Source organism: Pagrus major, chromosome 1 (assembly GCF_040436345.1).
Source record: "Pagrus major chromosome 1, Pma_NU_1.0".
In the NCBI taxonomy this organism is placed as follows: Eukaryota; Metazoa; Chordata; class Actinopteri; order Spariformes; family Sparidae; genus Pagrus; species Pagrus major.
The window spans coordinates 21,484,145-21,512,132 of NC_133215.1; the positions used below are offsets into that span (position 1 = coordinate 21,484,145).

The following is a 27,988-nucleotide window of genomic DNA, read 5'->3' on the forward strand; positions in this document are numbered from 1 at the left end:
ACAAATGCATTCTTAGTTAAAGGTGCACTGTGTAGTTTTGAGGAAAAAAAAAATTAATCAGAAGAGAAAGATCTTCAGACAGATTTTTTTTATGCCTAAACAAACTCAACAAACAAACTCTCTTTGTTTTTATGACTGAATAAACTGAATAAACAAACTGAGCTTAAAGGACAACACAATTTCACACTGTTTTACTTTGTTTTGTATTTGGCGGACCCTGCCACCTTTCTCGCCTCAAACTGTGTTCTGGGGACCTTATCTTCCTCTGAGCACAGCTTGTTTATTAAGTTATGGAAGAAATTAATATTTCTGAGTTTGCATTATTACCTCATTAATATTATAAATAGTAAAATTTCTTCTCCAAAACTACATTGTGCCCCTTAAACATACACAATCTGATATGTATACAAATATAATCAAAGTAAAGAATCAAAGTTAAAGTTATTGTAGAATTTACACTAACATACTGTATATAACAGTGTTAATGGCCACAATCTGTAAGGATTCGATATCAAAATATTAGAAGATGATTAATGGTCTTGATCACTGATTTTGAACTTCAAAAATCACTAAAAAACTGAAGCTCATGTTGTGTTTATTGTGTAAAAACAATTAAACTACTAATACTTGTCCAGCTTCAGAAAATAATGAACAAAGACACTTCACTCACAACTGTGAAAATAGCATGAAAACAAACACGTCAAACAGATGACTTCCTTTTGGGGGCCAACATCCCTTCAAAATCCACATGCAACTTCTCAGACACGCATGTAGAACCACACACGCACACACACACACACACACACACAATTGCACTTCCCACCTATACACGCCAGCAGCCTCCCTCATTGTGCTCACATGCACCTCTCTCATACACTTCCTGTTTGCCCTGTTTGTGAGCCGCAGTGTGTGTGAGTGTGAAGCGCAGAAGCGTTTGAACGCAGCAGAGAGCTACAACCAGATACTAGCGGCTGATTTCAGTCTTGTTTGCCTGCACTACTCCTCCGCCGTGCCCAGGATGTGGGTTTGTCTGTTAAACGATGTGTGCGTGGTGAATGAATGGCAGCGGCACTGAGCTGGAGACACTTTGCCTGGGACTCTTTGGACTCTTTGGACACATACAGAGGCTATGGATGCTGGACAGTAAACTGCAGGTAAGACAATGAGGCAGTGATGGGTTTATTTTATTATGAAGGGCATGTGCTCCCTTCTCTTTGGGCTTGGACGGGGACAGCAGTCACTGACTGTCAGCCTGATGAGTTCAGTGACTCCCTGACTGACACTAGACTAGAGTTAACATCTTTGCACATGTGAATATGTGAGAATATGATGGTTTGTGACAATATTGTATAGCTTAATTTATCTATTATGATGTTATATTGACATCTTGGAGACTCTTTAAAGCTGATTTTGTCAGTCAACTTTCTGTGTCATCTTGTTTTGACTCATGTAAATATGTTTTTTATTTCTCTGCAATGTGAAAGCCTCTGGTGTCTTGTTTTCTGTCAGAGGGGCTGATGGGCAGCGTCAGCCTCTCAGTGATGGGAAAAGCAGGGCTGTGATGTTGACAGCTCTGCCCTCTGTTAGCCCACAGACCCCCCAATGTGATACCATTTTGGGAACTTCTGCTTTTTCATAAGCTCGATATGATTCATGCTTTTAATAAACGCTGAGGAAGTAGAGAAGCAGAGGCACGTGTTAGTCGCCTGGACGTTATCTTATTTATCTCATCTGTGTCTGTGTTTCGATCTGTTAAAGGGAACATATATGTCAGATAGCATGATCTGTGTCAGCACCTTAAAGTGTATGGTGTGGTGATATAGGGTCATGGGGAAATTTCATTGGCTGTAGTTGGTTTTACAAATACTGCACTGAAAAGTGGCAACCAGGATGTTGAGTCTTCTTTACTGTCACTAAGCATAAGTTCAGTCTGACACGACAGTCTGTCAGTGGTCTTTGAGGACTCCACCCCATAGAAACTGTACCGAGCCAACGCCTGAACTCAACATCCTTTTTACTACATAAACCAACAACTTGTCAGCCAGACAAGGTGCAGTACAAGTGCCTTTTGTAGAGGAGCTGACTTTTAATTCAGGTATTCATAAGTGGTAATAACTAAAGATGGTGAATTGTGGCCTAAAGTGACAAATTACCGTATAAAATAAGGCAAAACATTTCTTTATTTGTCTAGTTCAGGTCTCAAGTTGAGCAAGCTACTCCACCATTTAAACATTGCACTCTTTCGGACTCACGATGGACTATTAAAAAAAAAAAAAGAATTAAAACCAGAATCCAAAATATGGACTTTTTCATCACTCACAAAACCTGTCGCCTACAATACCCACAATTCAGCTCAACAAGTTTTTTCAAACATGTAGTCTTCAGACCCAGCCGACACTGACTCAAGTGACATCACTTGAGGTAATTTATCAGACTTCGCTCAGTTCCCTCTGGAGCAACAAAAGGCTTTATAACACTTTTTTCAGATAAGCGGTAGTAAATAGCTGTAAAGTATAAAATTTGTGGTTTCCCTTTAAGTCTTAAATCAGTGAAGTATCAAGTCTCATCAAAACAAGATCCAAGTCAGATCTTCATAAGCAAATAAGAAAGTAAATGGCAGGACTTTCAGATCAGATTGCTGACCTTTAAACTGTTCTTCAAAGTTTTTTGTTTTCTTAATCTGGAACCAGTTTGTCTCAATAAATGGACCAACTCAAGTCTTCGGCGAGTCTGTCCATTTTTCAAGTGTCAAATTCCCATTTTTGTGATTCTGACTTGAGTCCACATGTCAGTTTCACAATCTATACAGCTCTGCTCTGGATAAAAGATTTGACTCCACAAAATAACAAGTGGCTTAACTTAAATTTGATCGATGTCTATAGCCCCGAGGTAGATACTGCCTCATGTTTGATTCCCATCAGTGGTAACGAACTATTTAATGACTGAATAAATACCAACATTACAAGTTTTTCTCCATAAGAAAATCCTAAGCATCAAATGCCTGCCTGTCAGATGACAACACACCCTTCCTGTGTAACCTAAGGAAGAGATCATCTAATTTTCTTAGAAATGCTTCAATTACACAATCAGTACCATCAGCTCTCATCCTGTTGAGAAATAAAAACTGCCAGTGTAGGTCATGTGTCAGGCGAACAAAGAAAAAATTACACAGATTGATGACGTTCATTGGAGGCAGCAGATATTGCCTCCCTTTGTTGTTTACCGCAGATATATTAGATATGAAGAGCGAACGCCGTCACAGTCTGTTGTTTTTTTCTTATTTCACAGCTAGCAGAGGATGACTGCAGTATCCCAGTGCAACACTGTTGTGTGTTATTCACAACATTGCTTCCTGTTTGTCTCTTTATGGCTGTGGTATCACTAAAATCTGCATTTCACCTTTACGGCACATACTTTGAAGTCAACACCCCCGTGTGTGTGTGTGTGTGTGTGTGTGTGTGTGTGTGTGTGTGTGTGTGTGTGTGTGTGTGTGTGTGTGTGTGTGAGCATATGCATTTGTGCACATGCACAACACACCTGTTGCTGCAAAACTATATAGTTTCATTGATGTAAGCCTTAAAGCACAAATTTTTAGCACATATTAGAACAGATTTTACAGGATATGGATTTCAACTGGAAATCATGGATACCCGCATCCTCATCATTTGCTGCATGATAAACCCGGAGTTGTTTAGTGTAAAACTGAGCAGACAAGTACTCTGTTACAGGGTCACAATTGACTCCTTGTTTTCTGGAGTTGCGTGTCATAAGCTGATGTAACGCCGTCTGATATTTGCATTCATGATAGTTTCATCAAGTGTTTATCAGTGTTATTGAGGAAGTGAAGCCCAAAGTTTATATAGAGTGGCTCTCTGTTCTCTAAGCGACAGAACAACCTCTATGTTTTGGTGCTGTAGTTAGATTGCTGCGTCCCACTTTATTTTTAAAGCTGATACTTTCTACTTGAGTCACTTCAATGCAGTTGCAAATAAGAATACACTATAGGTTTATTTAAGTTTCAAGTAGATACAGATAAGAGATACAGCAAGGTATTGCAGGGAAGAATCTTCTCCCAGTTGCATTAAATGTAAAGTTTTTTTTTGTATAACTGACTTCAGAAAAAAGGCTTTAAGATGTAATATGCATTAATTCTGCTTTAACCTTTAATTAATTCTGCACAAACCAGGGAAATCCACAAGTTTACTCAAGGTAACAGTGTGTTTTATCACTGCTGCTACTTCCAGGATAGGGAAGTAGGCAAACAAGATTAAATTACGGCGAATAAAACTTGAAAACATTACCTCATCTGTGAACTTTTGCAGCCGAGTCACATCAGATAGATTTTCATCAGTAGTGGTAGTTGTTTAATGGTGTATACATCAACATCAACATTACAGTATATAAACACCCAACAATGGAGGTCAGCTTCGCAGATCGCTGCTGCAGTCAGGTTGATAAACAGGAGTGAAGATAAATCCACTTTGTAATCCTAAACGTTTAAAAGTAATCTCTGAGCTTTCCTCCCATCTGTAGACAGTTCTGGATCAGAGCAGAATCTGAAGGGACTCCAGGTGTTTATTCTCCAGAGCTTCTGGCTTTATTTCAGAGTCTTGAGCCGGCTCTAAGCAGCTAAGCAGTGGCTCTTGTCCCCCTCCGGCTCCGCCCAGCCCTCCACGCAAACATCTTTTGTTTTGTTTTGTTTGGTAGAGATCCCCCTAGTGGCAGGATGACGCTGACAAGACATGGCCAACATGACATGGCCAAAAATGGAAATTTCAACATCTGCAATTCCATGACAACTGGGCAGACTCTGTCTGCTGCTGATGCTGATCACATGATATGAACAAAAACTCAGCTGCTGTTTCATAGATCAATAATACACTTTAATACTCATCTGTGAAATTCATTGCAGTGCTTTGCAAGGGCAAAAACAAAAGATGTGTTTTATGCCACACACTGGTCCACCTTAAACTCCAGCTTCAGTTTATCTGACTGCTGAGCTCTCACCGGTAGCGGTTGTTTGAACTAAAGGAAGCACTTAGTTACAGTGGAGCTTTGGAGTTGGACCACTGTTGTTTCCTAAAGCCATAAGAGGCCGGTTCACATCCAGTGGGTCAGTGGAGAGAAAGGGGGGGGGTAACAGCTCTGTGGGCCAGCAGAGGAAGACTGGATGTGAATATCAGACTCTATTAATTCAGCTAAAATGACAGACACACATACTGTACACACACAAGCTCTCCTCCCTGGTCTGTGGGAGTATATCTCAGAGTCTGATCACACCACAACAATAGGGAGGCACCTGCTTCCTCAGCTGAGCAGGGAAGCTCTCTTCCTGTTAGGAAGCAGTTGGTAATGGGATCAGTGGGAGAGATGGGAAGCAGCCTGTGAGGAGATGGAAGGAGGGGAGAAGGAGATCGGCATGAGAATGAGACAGAAAGACACAGGTGGAGGTGAAGTGCTGGCAGAGCTCGGTTTGTGTGGGAAACTTGTAATGCCTCACAGTTATTCGTAGGAGTTTGAGTGTTGGGGATCAATGTACTCTGTGTTCAGAAGAGTCTCCACAGCATCATGTTCTGAAGTTTTGTGCTTGTTAAGGCTTACCACATGGATGTTTGCCTGACCTTCAAGGTCAAAATGTTGCACCATCGCAGTATTCAACTTATGGACTATAGTGCGACAAGACAGTCCAGTGTAAATCTGTTGTAAGGATTGTTTCAAATTGTTCTTCCACCATCCAAACGCTGCTTATTATTGTCTGACTGTTGTGAGTAGAAAAAGTGGAAGTGACCTTGTTGACTCTTAGGGATGTGCTGCATACATCCTCTTATGAAACACCACAGACTCATGCATTTGCAACACCACGAGCATATCTACGTAAACAACTGTCATGACACTCTGGAGTTCGGACGGAACTTTACTGAAGCACTACTCATGTTACCATGGCACCCTAGCTTTCTGAGGAAAAACACCAGTACAAGTACATCAAATCAGTACTCTGTTGTCGTCAGCAGAAATATTACCACAGTTAGTGCTGATAGAGTTGAGAACAACACTTTCACTGGATGGTGCCACCACATATTAGGTCATCACCTCCTTTATTACCTTTACATATGTCCATTGAACCGCATCCTGAATGCAGAAGTCATCACGGCTCTGACTTATTAGTTCCTTCCACTCTCACCGGGCTCTCGTCCAGCTCTGTCCGACCCTGACAATGACCGGAGCCCTCAGCACAAGTGTCCAACACACTCGGCTCTATACCCCTGCTCAGTGCCACTCGGGACACCTCTTAGACACAATACCTCTCAGGGGAGGAGGCACCGCTGAGAAAAAGGGAGCTACATGGATGTGTTTATGTCTTGAGCTGTTGGTATTGTTATTGAATGGTAACTGTAGGAAAAAGAGTGAAGTGGTGGGGGGATAATTGAGCTTCATTCCTCTGGCCTCCTGAACTTCGGTTTGCACGAGCTTCCTGCCCCACGTCTTCACTGGTGGTAATGATGAGGTCGGTGGGTCGGATGTTTGTACAGTATGTGTGTGTGGCAGTACTGTATACTATGTCTGTGCAAGCATACGTGTGTGATTATGTGCACTATTGTTTGTGTAACACATGTAACATTTCCATAGGTGTGTTTGTATGCTGTGTTGTATGTGTTGACTTTTTGTGTTGACTACTGAATATTCAAACCCAGAGAAAACCACAAGTTTTCTCAAGGTAAGGGTGCGTTTCATTCGGTCACCCATCGCTACTTTTGGCATAGCCCCAAACAGCCAGATGACTCCTCTGTGTGTTAGCCGTAAGCTAGTGAGTAACAGCACAAAGCAAGGTTGGTCTGTGTGTTTAAAATTAAGGTCAAGCCTCTCCAAATTCAGCACTCACCAGAGACTCTGGTTCTCTTTCTTCTTTTTCCCTCACTGCTCTGTAATGTTGTTCATGAAGTAAGGTATTTCCCCTCCAGCTTCAGTCGGCAGTCAACAATACAGTACTTACAGAAACGCCTGACAATGAAGATCACCTCAGCACATCGCTGCTGCAGTCAGGTTGATAAACAGGAGTGAATCCCAAAAGTGAAGAAATCTCTGAGCTCCCCTTCGATAGTAAACGGCTCCAGATTAGAGCAGAATCCAAACTGACTGCAGGTGTTTATGCCTCCACAAGGTCTGGCTCTGCACCAGACTCTCTGAGCATCTGCAGTCCGTCACTCCCCACACAAAAAGAACTACATATTGTGCATTAAAAAGAATAGTTTGAGAGGTTTTTAGCTTTCTTGTTGAGAAAAGGCTATCCTGGCTCTGTGCAGGGTGACAAAATACATATCTAAAGCTCACCTATTACATGTTAAATCTTGTTTGTTTAATTAATCTTAAAAAGACACAATAAAAACAACACATTGCCATTTTACAGGGTTTGTTAGCTCGGTGCAGTAAGTGAAAGTTTTGGTATCACCATGATTTTGCCAGACATCTTTGAAGCAATCCAGATAATATTGTTTTTATGCTTTGCTTTTGTATATACAAAACAAAGAAGATATAACATAATACTGAGCTTTGGTTAGCCAGTAGAAGAATTCTGTTAACCTTCAGACAGTATATTAGCTGTGTGTGTGTGTGTGTGTGTGTGTGTGTGTGTGTGTGTGTGTGTGTGTGTGTGTGTCAGGTAGGGTTATCAGGTGAGTGGGTGTGTAAGAGCAAGTGAGTCACCCATTAACACTCATTTGACAGGCACCATTTATTTCTAGCTTTCATGTGAAATGGGGAATTCGTTAAACGCCCTGGGGAAAGTTTGAGAAGATGTAATCAGGCAAAAACAGAGTTGCTCACCTCTGTCTCATTTCTGACTTCACTCTGTAAGAACTCAGCTATCAGACAGGTTGCTTATTTTTCCATCATCAAAACAAGCTGATGAATAAAGTACGTATGTTAGCTCCGATGAAGCGACTTCAATTTTTTGAGAATTTGGCTTCATGAGTCACTGACAACAGCAAATAAATGCTGAGCTGCTCAAGTTCTCAAACAGGAAATCTTTATAAAGCTTTGCTCTCTTTTTTTTGGGAAGTATGTTTTTTCCGCTTCTTAAATTTGGATGTTTTCCAATATACACACACTTTGGAAAAGTGTATGTGGTAAGAGGAGCTTTAAAAATATATCAAGTGGTGACATATCACACTACCAACCACCATGGAACTTCTCTTCTGATCTCACCCAATGAATATTTATGAACTGTTGCAGTATATTTTTAATGCTGGTATTTGTCACACCAAGGCCTTACACACTGTGACAAAATATATCAGATTTATTTTTGATTCAATATCCCATTCACTCAGATGTTTCCCAGTTGACTTAATTTATATCTCATTGCTCAGACAGACATCTTAAAAACATGTTTGTTCATATCATCTTTGAACTGATTACAGGTCACACCCCTGTTCCCATCTACAGAGGTTGTTAGTCATTGAGCAAAGTCATCCAAGTGTTTTTGAAGTGAACAATGTGATGAAATCCAGTTCTTACCAGAAAGTCAGAGAAATTACTTATATTTAGAATATGTGGATAATTAAATATTGGAAACAATCAGATAAAACCTGACACAAGCTACAGGCTTCGTCTGAAAAGCTATAGTTTAAATGTATGGAAACTACCAGATCTAACCAAATTGCTTTAGTTGTCTTAGCTGCCTACACATGACATAACATCCTACACACCATTTGTGTGATAAATGCCAAATTTGATGACATTACATTCATGTTAATAATAATGTCAATGTTAATCTTGTGTAGCTGGACTCCATCGCAATAAGCTGCTGGAAGTCAAATAAATAAACAAACAGATATTCAGTAGATTTAAGTAAGGGATGGTGGAGTGTGGTACTGATGATCATCAAAGTAAAAACATCTACAAACCTCAAAGAGCCCAACACCACAGGACAGCAAAATACTGTATGTGCACTTTGTGATGAATATTTTGAGACTGATCATATATGAGTTGTGAGAAGTCCCCCCTCAGCGACACCTGCACCACTCCAAGGGAATTCAGAAATCTACCAATGTTGTAGTAACCATGAAGAAGTAGTCACTGAACATTTTGAGCATGTGGCTTCTGTTTTTATTGTAGCATTTTTCTGGTTTGGAAAGCAGTCTTGGTTAACTTTTGGATTTGGTTGGTTGAGGTCGAATCATTATCATTCGATATGCGATATCATGAACTATGAATGTTGTTTATCTAAAAGCAGCCAGGATTTATAAACTCAACTCTTTTAAGTCACTGATGGGACTTCCCTGGCACCTTGCTATGCACATAGCTTCTGATGGGATGTGTTCATAACAGAACTGAAACAAGTCGCCACACCTGTGTTGTCCTTAGATGCTGTGTGAAAAACAGCCATATGCACTGATAAACTGAAAGTTATAAAAGTGAAGTTCAGCATGTCCTGATGAGTCAGTGTGGTGAAGATATGTTGTACTTACAATGTTGTGGTCATACTGGAATGATATATTTCACTATTCACCACGTCTCTGATCTACAGCTTTGTTTCACAACTGAATCTAATAACTGAAATCACTGATGACTGTTTTTCTCTCACAATAAAAGTCATACAGTGAAAATTGTGGGCTTGTTTTGCTTTGCCTAAATGTTGCTCTCAAAGGTTGTTGAGTAAAGTTTAAATTTCATTCAGGAAACCAACAACTAATAATGTATTTACTGCCAGTAAAAGGGTATATCTGTAAATGTAAATGTCTGGATGTATTTTGCAGAGGTAGATGTTGTTTGTTGTTGTATAATTTAACATTTTAAACGTATCACAGAACATGATTTGCTAATGTGGCATCCGTCAATATTTTTTAAGAGTTTTAGAGACAGGGGTCAATCATGTGTACTGATGTTTCAGGAACTATGACAACAGAAAAGCAAAACAAGCAACCCCTTGTCTGTTTTCCTTCCCCTTAGAAATCTCCTTTTATGGTTTGCGTATCAAATTTTTTCAACTAATTTCCATACTCAGCGGGTGATCTGCCCTCATGCAAAACATACTGCAACACATAATGTCCATGAACAGAGAGGAGCATGTTTGTGCATGCATGTCAATATTATCTATATTTAGATAATATTCCACAGAATCCATGAATGGAAGTGGAGTTATGTAACATGTTTTGAGGTTTAATATCCGCTCGATCTCTCATCCCTCCACAGAAGCTGAGCGGTGAAGATGCAGCACACCTCGTGCACAGAGGACAGGATCCAGCATGCTCTGGACAGGTGTCTGGATGGGCTGAGACAAAGCCCCACAGCTGCACACCACTGGAACGGTAAGACTGCAGTAGAGATGAGAACCACAGCTGAGATTAGGGCAGGTAGCAGTGAAGCGTGTAACGACTAAATATGTTTCTGCACTGATACAATGAGGATGATTGAATTCCTGTGTATCTTTTTTAGTCAAAACTTTACTTCTTAGAGATGAGAAAGTGTTTTTTTTGTATGATTACAAAATATTTTTGGGCACATGGTGTGAGAATGTTTCTGTAATGTATGTACTTTTTCCAATACTTTAAAATCAGTTTTTTAAAAAAAATTCAAAGTTGCATTCACTTGAAAAATGGCATTAAAAAAATGAGTGAAACAAAAAAAAAACAACGAATACAAAATGTTTCTTGCCTCTGAAACAAGTGAACTGTCTAAAGACAAGGTTCTTTATCACTGAAATACTGCTTTCTAGGTCACTGTTCCTTATAGTAAATGTTATATGATATATTTGACTAGAAATTGTTTTGCTGTGTACAGCGTTCAAAAGGATTTTTTGTCTATAGGCCAAATGGCTAGTGGATATTTATATATTACACACTACTCAAAAGATTACCATTGGCTGGTGAGTAAAGCAAATCTACCAGCTACACACACTGAATTTGTGTAACTCTGGCAAGATGCACCTTCCTCTAAATCTATTTTAGTAATGATAACAATTTTTGTCCACATCTGCATCTAGATCTGCATAAAAAACAAAAAATACACTGTATCTGCAGCCACACCAAACTATATCAGTTCTTTGGTCCATGGCCTTTTAAGATTAATAACAAACCGCTGTTCACTTTTTAATTTAGTTGTCTTATGTCTAGTGTTTGCAGCACGCTGTAGCTCAGGTGGTAGAGCAAGTTATCAACTTTTTTCACAGCAGGAATGTTGATATGTCATAGCAGGAAAAGCACAAGTGTATTTAATAACATTAACTATGGCTGCCCTCCACTTAGGGGATGTCCCAAACCTGTGTGTGCCAGCTAACTGGAATACCTTTCTGAGTCACTGAGCTATTGTTAACGTCCTCCTCCAGTCAAACATGTGTTTGTCCTCTTCCTTCATTTGAATATTTGAGCTTCACTGCATAGAGTGATTTTTGTGCAGTTTGACACTTTTACTCACAATTATTGCTGAAAGTGTAAATCATCCTGGCAAGCGATAGGACGGTGGAGTGGCTGAGACAGAGACACCATTCACCCTATTACAAGACACTGTACCATCAACATGATTTGAAGCTGTTATTTTAAAAGGTAAAAAAAAGTTACATTATACTGCTCTAAGGGGCAGGCCTGCAGGCATGATTTATGACATCACAAATCATTTAGAGCCAATCCTGGTCCAATATTCAGCACAACACAAGTGTGAATTGGAAACTTGAAGCTCACAGTGTTCCTACGCTGAGAATGGCCTTTACAGTGAAGGAGACATCTTGTTTCCAGCAGTTAAACTTGTAAAATGAAAATATTTTCATATTGATATATTCTGGAATTTTTAATAAGGGGGGAAAAAGTAGGTGCCTTTTTTTTTTTTCTTTTTTGTGGTAATTGTTACGGTTTGTACCAGGTATTTTGTAGGACCCAAAAGCGGACACCAAGACAAGGAGATGGTTAAAGGAAAATAATTTTAAAGGCAAAGGTGGAGGGCAGTGGAAGTGGCTCAGGCAGGTGGTAACACAGGTGGCTCTACAAGTGTTGTGGCAGAGACTCACAGTGGCGTTGGCTGAGGTGTAGGTGGAGGCTTTGGAGAGCGTAACACCGAGGATCCACAGCGGAGTGTAGGCAGGTTGCAGAGGCGCTGGAGGCTAGGTGGTAGGTTGGCAAAGACGCTGGAACTTGGAGTTAGGTCGATCACTGGAAAGGTCTAGGGGAGACAATGTTTGTGAGGTAACAAACACAATGACACAAGAGACTAGATTCATAGGAGATAGCACAATCGAAGAAGCCGTGTTCCACATCAGGGAGACAATATAATCTGGTAGTGAGTAGAGAGAAGAGCAGAGTATTTAAGATGACACTGATGATCAGATGTGCTGCAGCCAGAAGGAAAGCCACGCCCAGCCTCCGCAGAGCACCACTGAGAACACTAAAACTCATAATCATGACGGTAATTATACTTGCTTTCCCTGCAAAACCCATGTCAGACCCACACTAGAATTGTTTTTTATGTATGACTATGTGTGGAGGCGATAAGCTATTGTGTGTTTCCTGCCGCAAGTCAAAATGCCAGCTCTGAAAGTTTAATTTAATTTAGTTTAGTTGTCATGTGCCTCAGCCAAATTAATGTGAAATCAAATGTAAGCCTTTTATTCATGTTATTTGGCTGGTGTGTTGATCCAGAGCCACTTACAGCTATTGAGCCATTCTGCTCAAGTCCTTGTGGCTTTACAGTTAGGTTAAACCTGTTATTTTCTGTTTTCAAGAAGGCAAAAGCAACACATTTTCTCAGAAACTTCAACCCCAGTACACACGTTTGGATGTCATACGTGCTGTTTGCAGTGCTGACTCGAACAGAAGGCAGTTGTTTGTTCTCACTCTTTCAACACAAGTGCGGCGTGTGACAGGCGCACAAGGCATATGAGCAAAGAAGTGTCTGAGCTTGTTGTTGATGACACTGTTGCTCTAAGATCATCCGGGGACCATGTTATTGGGTGCTGAAGGAAGTTGTGAGAATAGACAGCTGGGAGGAAGTGGTGGTACAGACCGCACTGTGTGAGTGAGGCATCGTGAGGCAGGAGCCACTGTGGCGTAGGGTGTGAAAACAGATCGTGATCAAATTGGCATCAGCCTCCCGCACAATGACCTGTGCCAGGTGGAGTGATGCACACACATGTTGTAGGTTGTATATGCTGAGAGGTTGTGACCTCAACAAGTTTGCTTTTCATGTTTTTGTCTCCACTTCACTGCTTTTTCATGACATAGGCCTTCATGACTCCAGTGTCTGTTTAGAAGATCTCCAGGTATGTGTATGTTGTGTATGAGTGTTGTCAATTTGCACTTATTAGCCAGTAGCCATCTACTCAAGAACTGAGTTAATCAAATTGACATCTCATCAGCTGCTTCATTTCCAGTGCTGGCATCCTATAAATAGATAAACCCAAAGAGTCCTTCAGTAAATACTCATGATGGGCACAAAGAACCTTAGAGAAAAACAGCAACCAACATGTTTCTTGGAAAACATTTCTGTGTAACCTGAACAACTGCTGATGTGTTACTTCCTTGGAAACTGAGCTCATTCGAGACGCCCTCGGAGTCGTTGAGACCGAGGGATTGAATGGAAAGTAAGGTGCTTGTGAGGAGTCAGCAAACACTCGGTTGTTTTTGTGAGTGTGATAGATCTCAGATTGGTTCGTTGAGATACTGTAGTCGCAGCTCTCTATCTCTATCTGTATTTATCTAATGTTTCCATTTCACCCCATAATAGAAAACTTGCAATCAAAGCATTTGCGTTTACATGAAAAGTTTCCAGTGGACTTATGGGAAAAAAGTTGTTCAACAGTTTATAAAATTGTCCAACCCGTGAGTCTGGTTATTCCCTTTTCATTGCAAATTTCTTTCTGATCCTTCAAATTTTCTTTATTTTTGAAACGCAAAGTGCCAAAACACTTTCTCCGGGGAGGATACCTTAACGTTGTTTTCTTGCAACAGGAAATCTGTCCTGCCAGTGTACAAACATCCTAACTGAAACACTGAACAAAAGGTGATAAAAAAGACACACCCGTGAAGTACACCAGAACTGACAGTTATGAGCTTTAAAGCCCTGGCATGAGTAGCTCAAAACCTGCATATGCCTCATGCCAGCCTGAGACCCAAGCGTTGTCTGACACCTTCTTCGTAAACACAATGTTGTATGTCAGGTGCGCTTTCAGTCTTATAAGCTAAGATGTGTTTGATTTCACAAAGGAAATGAAATACCTCATGTTAACCAAAGTTTCAGGTTGCAATAGATAATAAACATTGGTGTAATTGTTTCCTTCTTGTTTCTTGATAATATGCAGAAAGTGTGTTTACCTACTATGGATATTGTATATGGTTGTGCTCTTATGCTTTATCGCTTGTACACCATTGATCAGTGTTATCAATGCTACAACTGAGTGGTCATCACTGCAAGTGCATAGGCAAACTCACTGGGTGACTATACTCTCAGAAAGCAAAACCAATATGGCCGTGCAATCAAACTATCTCACTAATGGTCCCTCCCAATGTTGTTAAAAGATGTTAAAACATTGGAAATGAGCACTCTTTATCAATGTTATGTTCTATTTGGATAGTCACTGGAGAAGTGTTAGCTGTTTATTGCTTATGTTGTCTGTATTTTAAGTTTTATGGTGATTTCTTCCTTCTTAAAACAGAAATTGTAATCACTAAACAAGCTAGATACATTTGATGTTTTTCAGTCAGGGCTCCCTGTCTCAACAGAAATTGTGCATTTATGCTTGCATGTTAAAAGCACAAACACAGAACCTGTCTAGTTGTACTACAATGTGCAACTATCAATACATCGCTGATCAGAGCGTTCTTTAATTAGCTTTGCTGTTGTCAGAATTTACACCAGCCAAGTTAAGAAGTGATAACCACTGATGACTGATGGTCATATGCAGTCTGTTTATAACTACAGTTTACAAGAACAACTAGTCCTTTTAGTTTACATCCCTAGAAAGTTTGAACCCTCCCTCTGCACTGGTCAGCAACAGGTGAGACTTAACCCTGCACCAGTAGTGTTGTACTTTCTTTAATTCTACCCACCGATTGATCTGTCACAAGAACATGTAATAGGGTGTGGCATTACTCATACTATCAGAAGATTTTATGGTGAGGACTTGAGAGGTTACAGTAAAATAAGCTTTTCTGCCGTGAGAAATTTTTGTGTTTGCTTTCACATGCAGCGATGAGTCTTTTGGGGGTTGGAGCAAAATTGTTGTGGTAGCTTGGTGTGGTTTTCTGTGTGTTATATTTGTGCATTAACATGAATCACCCTTACAGTGCTGATGTGCTCGGCGGGTCAGTCGATGAACCGCTGGAGCCTGGAGGAGATGGTGAAGAGGGACCCTGAGAACTTCCTCATCCTCTTACAACAGATCATCAGGAAGACCAAAGAGGTGAGAGGGCAAAGGTCAAAGTCCATGGTCAAAGAGGATACATTGTGTGTTGTATAGTTTGTGTATTAATGTCTTGTTGTCTTTCTGTCTCTCTCAATGTGTGTGTGTTCAGGCTCAGGAGCAGTGTCAGTATGAGCTGGTGGCTCCCCTCGCCATCATGTTCTCCTCCACGCTGCTTCAGGTACAAATCATCCAAATGTTATAAAAACCTTTAACCTTTTGACACCTCTTTTTATCTCTCAGGGTGTTTCACATGTGTAGAGCACAGTCCATCCAAAGGTCAATCAGTTCCTCAATTCAAACCACTACAATCTCTTTAATGTTGGACAAGCGTCTAGCAAAAAAATCACGTCATTAGAAATCTGATTGATTCATTGATTCATTGCTGGTTAGACAGCTGGCTGGTGAAGAGAAAACACACTGGGCTGTCAGAGCCAACACTGATTGCTTTATTAGGTTACAATGCAGTACTGAGTTCCCTCCCCAGACAGCTCAACAACCATTCACACCTGGGCTCACCTAACCCTAGCAACCCACATGAAGGCCTGTTGGGTCAACGACCCACAAGTGGCCCTAACGGCTCTGTTAGTTAGTTAGAACTGAAGAAGCCTCTTGGATGAGAGGTGAAACGTCAAGAAACTGAAACACGTCTAGATGCCTACGATACAGCACCTATTCTAGGTACCATGATCTGGATGACCCTCATCAACATGTTTGACTATAATGCAACATACTTGTTGCGACTGTCCTTGTGTTTTTCAGTAGGAAGTGAGAACCCAGAGTTCAGTTTCAACTGTGTAGCAACAGATCATGTTACAGCTTTGAGGTTTTGTAATGACGCGACAAATGTACCTTTGGTTGTTCGTCATAAAGCCTGTAATATGCTAAAACACTGGATGGTGAAACAACAGCACATTATTACACTGAACTGGGTGAATTACCTCAAAACGTATGTGACGTGATTTTAGTTAATGATGTAATAATGGATAAGAAGAAGAATCACTCATATAAGCCAATATTGTTATTATATTGTCGGTTTAAGCTATTTTTCACAAAAGCCATTGGTCGAATTTACAGATTTTATTACATATCAGATTCATCAAGAGGGTCATTTATACAAAACAATTTTATTGTAAGTTGCTGTGAGGCAAACTTCTTTGCTTCAATTAACCAGTGATTGGTCCAGTGACTAGTCCATTCATTTATACTCAAAGCTTAGCATTTGACACTGATCTCACTTCTCTCTTTTAGTGTTTGCGTGTCTTTTAACTGTTTGCAAGGGAAATAGGGTGTCATTTGGACTTGGGCAACTTATATTTGTCAATCAAACATAAGATTGAAAATTGACTAATAATGAACAAGACGGCATCTCTAGTCCACACTAGTGTACGGATAACCATGTTCTGAACTTTTACTATAAAATACGGGATCTATCTTTGCCTGCAGACACCGCACTGTCCACCAGATACTGAGCTGCTGGAGGAAGCTATTGAGGTGTTCCGCTGCTTTCTCACCTGGCCTGAGCCCTACAGCAGTGTGTGCAGAAACCTCCTCTCCACACTACAGCTGGAGATGAAGGCCCCAGGTAAATATATTTGGGTTCATTTTGTTTAAGGGTCGCTCTGTGTGAGTGTGTGTTCCTATTTCTGTACTGTTCTGTTGTCTGTCAACTCTTGTAATGGTCTTCCCCCTAGTGACCACTTAAGGAAATGCATTTAGAGAGACACATGCAAAAGGTCACTGTTTATAGCACAAACACAAGTAACAACAATGGCAATGACAGGAAGATGATAAGGCTTTAGGCTGAACTGGGCACTTCTTCATACTGATCTGAAATGATTTGAATGCGGATGAAACTTCAGCATTTTTTAAAAGCGGAAGCCCCCTGCGGTGAAGCTCAGAGGAAAGGTCAAAGGAAGTGCGAAAAACAAAGCAACGGACATGAATGAATATATTTGAATTAACCTAAAGAATTAATGTCAAATTGTGTTTTTAAGGTAAATAAAACACTGACTACTTCAGCGCTGCAGCTCATTGATCAAATGTCTTAAATGCTGTAATTTCATGTGTCCAATCCACCAGGACCCTGTGATTCACAACATTGTATTAGGTCAAGATGTTTCATTAAAAACCATCAATAGAGCAAATCAAATTATTTTTCTATTTTCCTCACAGGCATTTCCTTTCAGAGGCTGGTCAGAGAGGAGCAGGGCCTTATCACCTCTAGTCAGTGCTCCAAGACCATGTAAGTCCACACAACAAAACTAAATGCACTTTATATAGAGTTTACATGATTTAGGATTTATAGTAGAATGAGAAGCTCTTCTTTATTTCATGCTTAACAGGTGCATATTCAGTTTGTATTTGCAAAGAAACCTATTGAGTACACATGCAAACTTTGTTTATACCTCTCTTAAAAGCTGCATGAAAATCTGTTTCCAGTCCAGTTCAGCCTGTTTGTCATCTTTACACCTTCTGCTTCCTTGTTGAAATACACATCAGTAGCCTACGGTAAACTTATCTGATCTGGCGCCATACTTGTAAAGTTAAGATATCAGCACAGTTTCCTCCAGTTATCTGAATTATAGCACTTAGGTGGTTAGCACTTACAGTAGGAAAGTCCCCGTACATCCCCCTCTACACCCAACACCATCTAACCCCGCAATAGCATCCTGTTTGCATCTTCTACCATGTGAATTTGTGTCCATGTTATTAATGACTCCGTCCGTCTGTTACCTTGCAGGACTGTGCTGCTGATGAACCCGAGCGAGGTGCCGGCTGACTTTCTCTCAGTGGCTGGTCAGCTCAGTCGCGTTGAGCACTCGGAGAAGGAGACCTACATCAACCTGATCAAACACGCCTTCCAGTCCACACTAGGCACCAAGTACCCCCTCAATCACATCCACAGAGCCCTGCAGGTATGTTCTCAGAGCAGAGTCAGAATCTGCAGACAGTTCTCAAAGACAAAAACATTATATTTTAAGTTTAATTTGCGAAAAATGTCCTTTGTGGTATACCGTTACTTTATGGAATCAATTGTTATTAAGAGACAGAGTTTATAATGAAATCTGACCCATCAGTAAGAACTATATTGTCCATTAAAGGTCTAGTGTGTAGGATTTAAGCGGATCTCTTAGAAGAAATGGAAAACAATATTCAGAATTGTGTTTTCATTAGTGTATAATAGTAGTTTCATGATTCTCCACATCCAGGATTCGATTTATCTTTTAAATTTAAAAGTCCAACTTAAAAGTCCAGCTGGCCATGAACCCAAAGCGTGAATTAGATTCATCAATCCACTTTCTTACAAATTCGATCTTTAAGGTCAGGATCCAATTATTTTTTTTCCAGCACTGACGGTTATGTGATTGTTGGACTATCGAGAAGATAAACAGATCACTATTTTTTACGCCCTGACATCTTGGGGGTGGGGAAGGGATTTCTGATCCTGCTTTTGATCCAGTGATCAAAACTGAAAGCTTATTTCATTTTATTGTCAAAATCCTGACATTCCTTTTGTACAGTCACCTCAAGTTAAGAATGGTGTTTTCGTTACCTTAGAATGAGGCTTTATATCTACAGAGGAAGCATGTCCTCTTCCATGGAGTCCACCATATTTCAAAAGTAGCCCAGAACGGACAAACCAAACACTGGCTCCAGAGAGGGCCTTTCACATTTTTTACACTTTTAGTGGCTACTGTAGTGGAGGGAGGCATATTTTTTTTGTTTAACTCTGCAACTTCAAAGATAGATGCCACTAAGTCCAGCACACTGTACCTTCAAAACCTGTTTGTATGCATTTAAACAGACTACCAGGAGTTTATAGCATTTCAAGATATTAAATGCATCATACCAGCAATAACGACAAAATCTGTATCGTAAATGTACTCTTCATTGCATCCATACTTTTAAGGAAGAGGTTAATATGAACCATTAGAAAGTGTGTAATCATTCAAAGTGGCAACAGCCCTTGTGCTCAGTGGGAGACAAAATTGCACTGTAAAAGCGAAGTTTAAAGAAGGCCATCAAAACTCAGATTGTTCCATTATTCTATAGCCATCGCATGGTGCAATTTACATTTACTTCATATAGATATGTTACAGGGTTAGGTTACAGCAAAAAGCTTGTCAATTGCAAGTGTAAAGAATTAGACAAGATATCAATACAAGAATGTGTCAAGACGTGTACCTTTAACATGTCATAAACACTCTTTGCAGGCAAAAACTGTGCATGAACTGGGGGAGATCTTCTCCACAGTAACTGATGTCTTAGAGGCGGCCGCTGCAATGAGTGACCCTCTGAAGGGCCGCAGTCATGTAATCCAGGAACTTGAGCTACTAAGGGAGAGGATGAGAATCCCAGCATCCAATGGGAGGAAGTCTGATGGTAGGAGGGCATGTTTCATGATCTGGGGGATATAATATAGACAGTTTATACATGATAATGATATTCAGTTTCACTTATTTCTCTTTTTTCTCTCTTTTTGCTATCATTGTTTTCAGGAATGCTACAAACTCTACCATTGCCTACAGCCAAATGTTACATGTTTCACTGGGAAAAAGACAATTTTGGTAAAGTACTCTGCATGACACTGATACTATTAATTCATACATGGGAATTATCAGTCTCCCCTCCTTCTTTCAGCATCATGAATCCAATTCCCAAATGTTATATAAGAGAAATACAAATCATATTTCCAATGCGAAGAGTATTTAATTTGTTTGAGTAGATTTTGTGTCTTTTTTTATTGCTAACTATGATTGGTGTGTCTACTCTGATGCAGATGTTCTGAACACCCTTTTGGAGCATGACCCTGACCAACTGGTGACTCTCAGGCAACCTGAGGAGGAAGATGGGGAAGACATCGATGATGATGATGAGGAGGAGGATCTTACAGAGATGGATGCAGAGGAAGAGGAGGAGGAAGAAGATAAAGACAATGAGGAACATAGTGTGGAACTGCCTTCAATGTCTCTCATCCCTATTGGCTGCAACTCCAACCCTCGTGCGTCCACCTTCTCCACCATCTCCTCGGTGTCCACTGCCTCCAAAGACTCCATGTTCTCAACCTTGTCGATGACCTCAGAGTCCTACGCTCCATCCCTCTTCTCCGTCACTTCTGGAGCTGATAGTGACTACTATGAAGACTCGGATGACTACATATGCTCCTCTCCCATTGCTGACAAATGTTCGCCAAAGTCCGTCAACAAAACTTCTGCTCGACTCAGTCAGCACTTCTACCGGCTGTTCATCAAACCCAAGAGCCCTCGGTTACTGTATCGGGCCAAAAGCTTAGGAAACACAGAATCAAAAGACATTTTAGTGGTGCGAGAGAAGCGCTCCAACTCCCTACCACAACAAGTCAAGTTACGTAGTCCTGAGCCCCAACTACAAAGTCAAACTCTCAGACACGTCTGCTTCCGAAGGAGGCCTATTCTCAGTAGTGATGAGGACAGTAAGAATATTACACTGAGGGTGGTGGTGTTTGGTGCTGATCATGTAGCAGGGAAGGTGGCACGAGCCTACAATAGCTTGAGGAGGAAGGAGAGTGCATGTCCACGTCTCAGCAGGGCCTTCAAGCTTCAGTTCTACTTTGTGCCTGTGAAGAAGGACTCGGCAGCAGGGCCAGGGAGTCAGAGGTCTTCTATTCCTGTAAAAGGAGCAGTCATGTCTAATGTAAGTAGAAGAAAACTCTACCCAAACTCCATACATTCAACACCGGTTTTTCATATTAACTAAGCTGTCAAAGAGCTGAGTTGAACCGTACAGAGTAAAGAAAAACAGAGTTTGTGATGTAAATGCACAAAAACACATATCTATAGGATAATTCCACTGTTTGGTTGTAATTGTAACCTTTGCTCCAGCAGGTTCTTCACCTCACAGGGGATAGTACTAATGACATTGCCCATCTCCTCGGCATGTTGGACCCTTGGTACGAAAGAAACACCCTCAGCCTGCTCAAACTGCCCGCCAATGTTGTCTGCCAGGTACAACTGCAATATTACTTTTACACTGCATGATCAAAGCCAATCCAAAAGTCTGTTATTCAGGTTCATCCAACTAAGAACGTGACTGATTTCCGATGTAGTCAAAGAATATGTATTACGTTAATCATCCTGCTGTATAAATGTATTAAATGTTAAATTGTTTTGTATTTCTCTGCAGCAAACCTCAAAGACAGAGTCAGAGTCATATGATAGCTCATATGAGCAGCGTCTGCCCATCCTGGCTGACTTGGTCCTGTACTACTGCCGCTACGCTGCCCGGCCAGCTCTGATCCAGCTCTACCAGGCTGAGGTCAGACACACTTTCACACAGAAACACATAAACACTTATATAAACACACTATAAAACAGTATACATCTTTGCCTTACAGCCCTTTTCTTGGGCTTTTTTTTCTGCCCAAGGGTTGCACCAGCTATATGTAAGCGGTGCATTTAAAAATGATGCTGTGTGGCTGTGCTGGTTACCATTAGGGAGTATAATTCTGTGGCATCTTATGATTTGCACCTACCCGAGAGGCATGTGTAACTATTTAGTTGTTACTTAGAGTTATATTGTAACGTATCTGTCTAATGCAACCAGTTTCATGATAATGTATAACTCACAACTTACTAATAATATTTACATCATTGCTAGGCTAAGTTTGAACTTACACAAAACTGGTACAACTGGCTCCTGGAGCCCGGGTATCCAGACTTTGGCACCCATGTGAGCAGAAATAGGACCCTGATTCCCTCTGGGTGTTTTTACTAACTTATGAAACACTGGTTCAGATGAAGTCATTGACTGAGGATCTTTGCTGTTGTAGTTGACGTTAGCTTGTGGAGAGAGGAGGACTGAGGTGTTCGTCCACTCCCTGGAATTGGGTCACACCGCAGGAACACGAGCCATCAAGGCCATGGGTGAGTGTGACACACACATACCAAACACACCCATATGTCCTAGAAACCTTGCCACAATCAATAAAATCCTCCACATTTTCAACGCAGTGAAATGCATCATCAGTTTTTATGAGGTCCAGACTGGACTAAATTTATGGTAGAGGAACATCTGCTATTTCTATATCATGACTCAGTCTACTTCTACTTTTTTTTGGTTTCACTTGTTGCCACCGCTACTTGCACTTCTGATTTTTGATTTCCTTTGAGAGGTAAAAAATTCAGGGAAAGTGTTTTATTCCTCATTTGGGTGGTTACTGTCGCTCACAATATTCTTCAAACAATTCCTCTGTCTGTAAAACGTCAATGCAAAAAATCAAACCTTAATTTTGTTTTAAATTTTAAAGGAGAGATATTATGCTTTTCAGGTACATAATTTTGTTTTGGGTTACCACTGTAATAGGTTTACATGCTTTAATATTCAAATACACATCAGTTTACTCATACTCTCCAGTGCCGCAGCACTGTATTCCCCCTCTGACTGAAACTCTGTTTTAGCTCCTGTCTCTTTAAGGCCACCCCTCTCGAAAACCCAGTCTGCTCTGATTGGTCAGCTCACACATGCCTAACCCAGGACCACTAATAACAACAGAGCAGCTGTGCTAAATCAATTCTTACATGCCAAACTAGCTGCTAGGCATAAATTATGCAAATTAATGACTCCTTGACATAGTGTGATGTCACAAATTCACAAAATTAAAGGTGTGATTACTGACGAGGCGTTATAGGAGCAGTGTTTTCTGTGGGAGAGAGGAACCTCTGTTGGTGCGAACTCTGACCTTTTTAACTTCCAAGATCTTTTACATACACAAGAACCTTTTTTACCATTTAATACACTGAAGGAAAGGAAAAAAACGGAAAGCATAATAGATGCTAGATGTTAGTAGTCATATTTAACAGTGTAGTAGCATTATTTTGTTATAACTAAGACATACTCTCACATGGATCACCAATGTGCGTATTTTCTTATTTTATGTAGGTGCTGCCAGTAAACGGTTTGGTATTGACGGTGACCGAGAAGCAGTGCCTCTAAAGTTGGAGGTGGTGTACAACAGGGTAAGATGCTGTTTGATTTTATTCACTATCAAAATTGGTATATTGAAGCTGCAACTTTGCAAGAATTGCCTCATAAATACAGCATTTTATCAACACAAAAACATTTTATTATCTCTTTGGTTAGAGTGCAGGTTCTTTTTTTTTTCTTTTTTTTTACTGGTGATAAAGTTTACATAACCCACCAGTGCAGACAGAACAACAAAAGCAAACACAAACAAACAAAAACAAATAAACAAAACAAAAGGAAAAAAGAAACATAAAACACTAAACAACAATGAGGAAGACAAATTGGTCAATTATAGTCAGAAAATACAAACAATAACAAACAGTTAAACATAATGTGGTCAGTCAGTGTCCAGAGGGAGTGATTATAGTGTAGCGAGAGGGGGGAAAGAGGGAGAAAAACAGAAAAGTGAGTCTTGCACACACATACGCACACACACAGGAGAGTGCAGGTTCATGCTGTTTACTCTTATTAAACTGGTTTCGGTTATAAACACTTCTGCACCCACAGGAAATGACACATTAAAATTTAGTGATAAAATGCAAGGTCTGCTAAAGAGCAATAAGCACATGCCTTGACCTGATAAAGCTAGTGGTCTCTGTCTGCAGTATGAAGCATTAGAGACTATGATGTCTCTCTTTTACTGATGTTATAATAGCTCTTAATCTTTTATCTGTCCCTTATCTTACAAAAAATATTCCCAATACAAAATTCCTGTGCTAGTTAGGCTGCACTTATACACTTTAATCTGTGTCTCATTCCCCAGTATATTAGGGTTTTTCCAGAACAGTAATAATCCCATTCTCCCTTCTCTTCCCATGCAGGTGGTGATTAGTGGGAGAAGCCAGTGGAAAAGAGAAACCAAAGTTTGTACTTCGGTAAACTTAACCAAAGCATGCAAGAATCCTGAGGAACTAGGTATGTTACAGCCACTGGCTGCTATAATACTGAGTCACTGAACTGTGTTTAATTGAGACAACACATTACCTGGGTGGAAATTCAACATAAGATAACAACTGTTTATTACGTTTAATATTTTTCAATAGCAAGTCAACGAGATCATTTATTAATCTCGTTGGAACTGTATTGATTCAGCTACTTGTAAATTATATTTTCCTTTTGATACCTGCATCAGGTGATGATGAAGCAATTGCTGTGTAAGTGTCTTCATAATTTAACTGAAACAATCTCTGTCAGATTCAAAGATGGAGTGCCTGCAGCTCACAATGACTGAAGTCCTGAAGAGACAGAGCGGTAAAAGCAAGAAGGGCTACAACCAGGTGAGCTAGACGTGACATCAGCCTATCTCGGTGGTTTGTGGTTAAAAATGCTCCGCAGCAGCACGTTTTCACAAACAACTCTGCAACACATTTGCTATGTAAAGACAGAGACCTCAGTGCATTCTTGATAGCATCTCAAACTCATCTCAGCTGAAACTCTCATCTCACATATGCTGAGAACAAGTTTTTTCAAACTGACAGCTTGATGGAACAAAAAGCCACAACACAGGCAAGACCTGAGTCTGTTTTGCTCGTTTGTGTTCTGACAATAATATTATTTGCTCTCTGTCACCGCTTAATCTCTTAACCTCATTTTAGATTTGGAGCCCTTGATTTGCGACTCTCATAACACACCTCAGCAGAACGGAGATGTATTTATATGTTGATTTTTAGCTCAAGGGTGTCTTTTACAACTCAGAGACAAAAACAACTCAGACAAGCTGCAGTAGCAATGACTATCATGTGAAATTATACACAAATGTGCAAACATATTGACACACTTTTAAAGGAATACTCTACCATATAGCATTTTTTGTTTGTTTGTTTTTTCTCCAAAAGGTTTATTCATGAGGTGCAATGCATTTAGCTTTTCTCTGTTCTTTCCTTTTGTAGCAACTGAGCACCACAGAGGTAAAGGTGGACAAGGTTCAAGTCAGCGGTGCTGAAAACACAACCTTTGCTGTTTGTCTGGACCAGGATGAGAAAAAAATACTGCAGAGTGTCACAAGGTGTGGGTTTAAGATGAATGCACACACACACACATACGCTCATCCTCCTATACTTGTGAGGACCCTTATTGGTGTATCAAATGCTCAAGCCTTTTCGATCACATTTTCCTTTACAACTCAAGCTCCAGCCAAAAGCGTGTTTTAACCTTCAAACAGCCACAACTTGAAGTAGTGGGGACCAGACAAAATGTCCTCACAATGAAAAAGGTCCTCACTACGAAGGTTAAAAACTGACATCGGATATAGCACTATTGCCTGACCTAGTGTAGCCTAGCCTAAGGTAGCTCCTCTGAACAGGCCTCTGTGTCTTCAACACACTTAAATTCAAGCATCACCTTTAAAGAGTTTATTTCTCATTTTAGCAACAGACTGGACAGGCTTATTATTTCTTGTTGTATTATCAAAGCAATTTCTTTTCACATCTTCATCGTCTTCATCTCAGTGAACATACATTTATAGAAAAACTTACACACATATTTACACCAAGTGTTGTTATTTATCTAACAGACGTGTCTCCCTCTGTTCCATATAGATGTGACATCTCAGTGTGCTATAAACCTGACAGCTCCGCTGACTGGAGGCTAAGAAAATCTCAGACCTCAGCCCAAATCCAGCCTCTAAACCCCACCTTCTGCTCCCTCCTCTGCTTGCCCATAGTCACCTTCAGTGGGGCTCTTCCCTGAGACTCCTGACCACCGGTTTGGATGGTTTCGAAAGGAAAGATTCTGTGCTCTGTTATTTATCTGCTCTGAATAACAGACACTGACTGCAGAGGGAAAGTACACAGGAAATGCAGGTTTTTCATTTCCGCCTGGTGTCTTGAAGCTGCTCGGGTCAAGTTCATATGATGGCAGGTGATGCAACTGCTGGCAACAGGAGGACTGGCCCGGAGGGAGTGTTCAGGAAACTGCAGACCGGGCTTCTCGAGAAACCAAAAGATACAGTCGTGATAACGATGCGTCCAGTTCTCTCTGTATAAAGCAATCATTAACTGTTGTTAAGGAAACTGTCCAGGTTTCAATTCCTCTTTCTATGTTGGCAGAGAAGTGACCTTACCCACAGTAACTTTAGAATGTAATTTGGTCAAACAGGGTTAATCTAGCACAGGATCTGAGGTGAGGAGGCACCCTGATACAAAGAGATGGAATGTAAACATTTAAAGATCTTTTTAGAGACACTTTATGAGTCGGTTTCTGAACTTTTCTTTGGACCAACCTACATAGACTCGAGGACCACAGAACATGTTTCCACCTGCTGAGCAGACTGTACTATATAATGCCTCCATTGGGCTGATTATGGGATTATGTGCCTGTATCTGAGAATGGACACTATGGACTTACACAATATGTAAATATTATGTTTGCAAAATATTTTATTGCATACTATAACTTGAATGTTACACCATAATGTTTCATGTCTGTTATACATGGGCTGGATTGATAATATTTCTCCTAAGGAGTTACAATGAAGTCACAGGTTTTACTGGAGTTATGAATATGACCAGCAGGGGGCTCTGTTGACCTTTTGACTTTAGGTGAAGTACAGATTACTTCAACAATACAGAGTTGTAGTCAAGTCTCACTGTAATAACTATAATGTAACCTATGTATAGAACATATTTTTGCTCTTTCAAAGTGATAACATTTATTTCATCAAGGGCAGACATGTAAAATATAAAATTCATATTATGGTGCTAAAATACATTCAGATGTACATACTCTTTTGTAAAAGAAAAACCTGATTCATTGCACTTTGCATACTGTAAACTATGACATTTTTAAAGAAATTCTTATTGTTTTGTTGATGTAAATACGTACCCTGATTGCCTGACTGAGATTGAAAGAGTAGCACTGCACAGATATATATATATATATATCTTTTATGTAATTAAAGCACTTGAACATTAGATTAAATTAATTAGGTACTTTCATGTTCACATAACAGCATGGCACCACTGTTCTCTCCTTACCTGCCATTTCTGATGGGAATACTTCAAATGCAATAATGATTTTATAACTGTATGTGTATCACCTTTACAATATCTCAACTTTAATCTTCAATAAAATACATGTCTTCTCTGGGGGATTGATTTTAATCTTGATATTTGCCTTTATTTAAAGAGGTGCTTATGCATATTAAAAAACCTGATTTTGTATGCATACACAGCAGGCCCAGTTGTGAAACTTCTACAGACAAATGATTTTACTTTTCACACTGCTACATTTATGTGACAGATAGTGACTGACTAGTTTTCACGAAAAATGTTAGCATATGATTGTGTGATAAACTTATTTTAAAAGATGATGCATTGTTACTATAAAACTATCACCAGAAGTGGATAGTGGTGTGAGGAGACAACAACTAATGGCTTACCAGCTGATTACAGAATTGCATCAACAGGCTGAAGATGTCACGGACTCAAACAAACTGCATATAGGATTAAACGAATAAATTACTTTTACTTTAATAATTTATGTACATTTATCTGACATGGTGGTACTTAATAATATAAGCAATTATCTATCTATCTATCTATCTATCTATCTATCTATCTATCTATCTATCTATCTATCTATCAACCTGTCTGTCTGTCTGTC

General features: G+C 40.1%; 1 protein-coding gene across 1 annotated transcript; it reads left to right on the top strand.

The window, feature by feature from the left end:
- The first annotated feature begins 924 nt into the window (after nt 1–924).
- pik3r5 (phosphoinositide-3-kinase, regulatory subunit 5) lies at nt 925–27,486 on the top strand. Its single transcript, XM_073469222.1, has 18 exons — nt 925–1,154; nt 10,189–10,304; nt 15,267–15,382; nt 15,495–15,563; nt 16,829–16,967; nt 17,558–17,627; nt 18,126–18,300; nt 19,600–19,768; nt 19,885–19,953; nt 20,166–21,058; nt 21,250–21,369; nt 21,548–21,679; nt 22,194–22,287; nt 23,303–23,379; nt 24,208–24,301; nt 24,581–24,663; nt 25,276–25,391; nt 25,924–27,486. Exons 2-18 carry the CDS (start codon nt 10,205–10,207, stop codon nt 26,072–26,074), a joined length of 2,667 nt encoding a protein of 888 aa, XP_073325323.1. The 5' UTR covers nt 925–1,154; nt 10,189–10,204; the 3' UTR covers nt 26,075–27,486.
- Nucleotides 27,487–27,988: the final 502 nt, after the last annotated feature.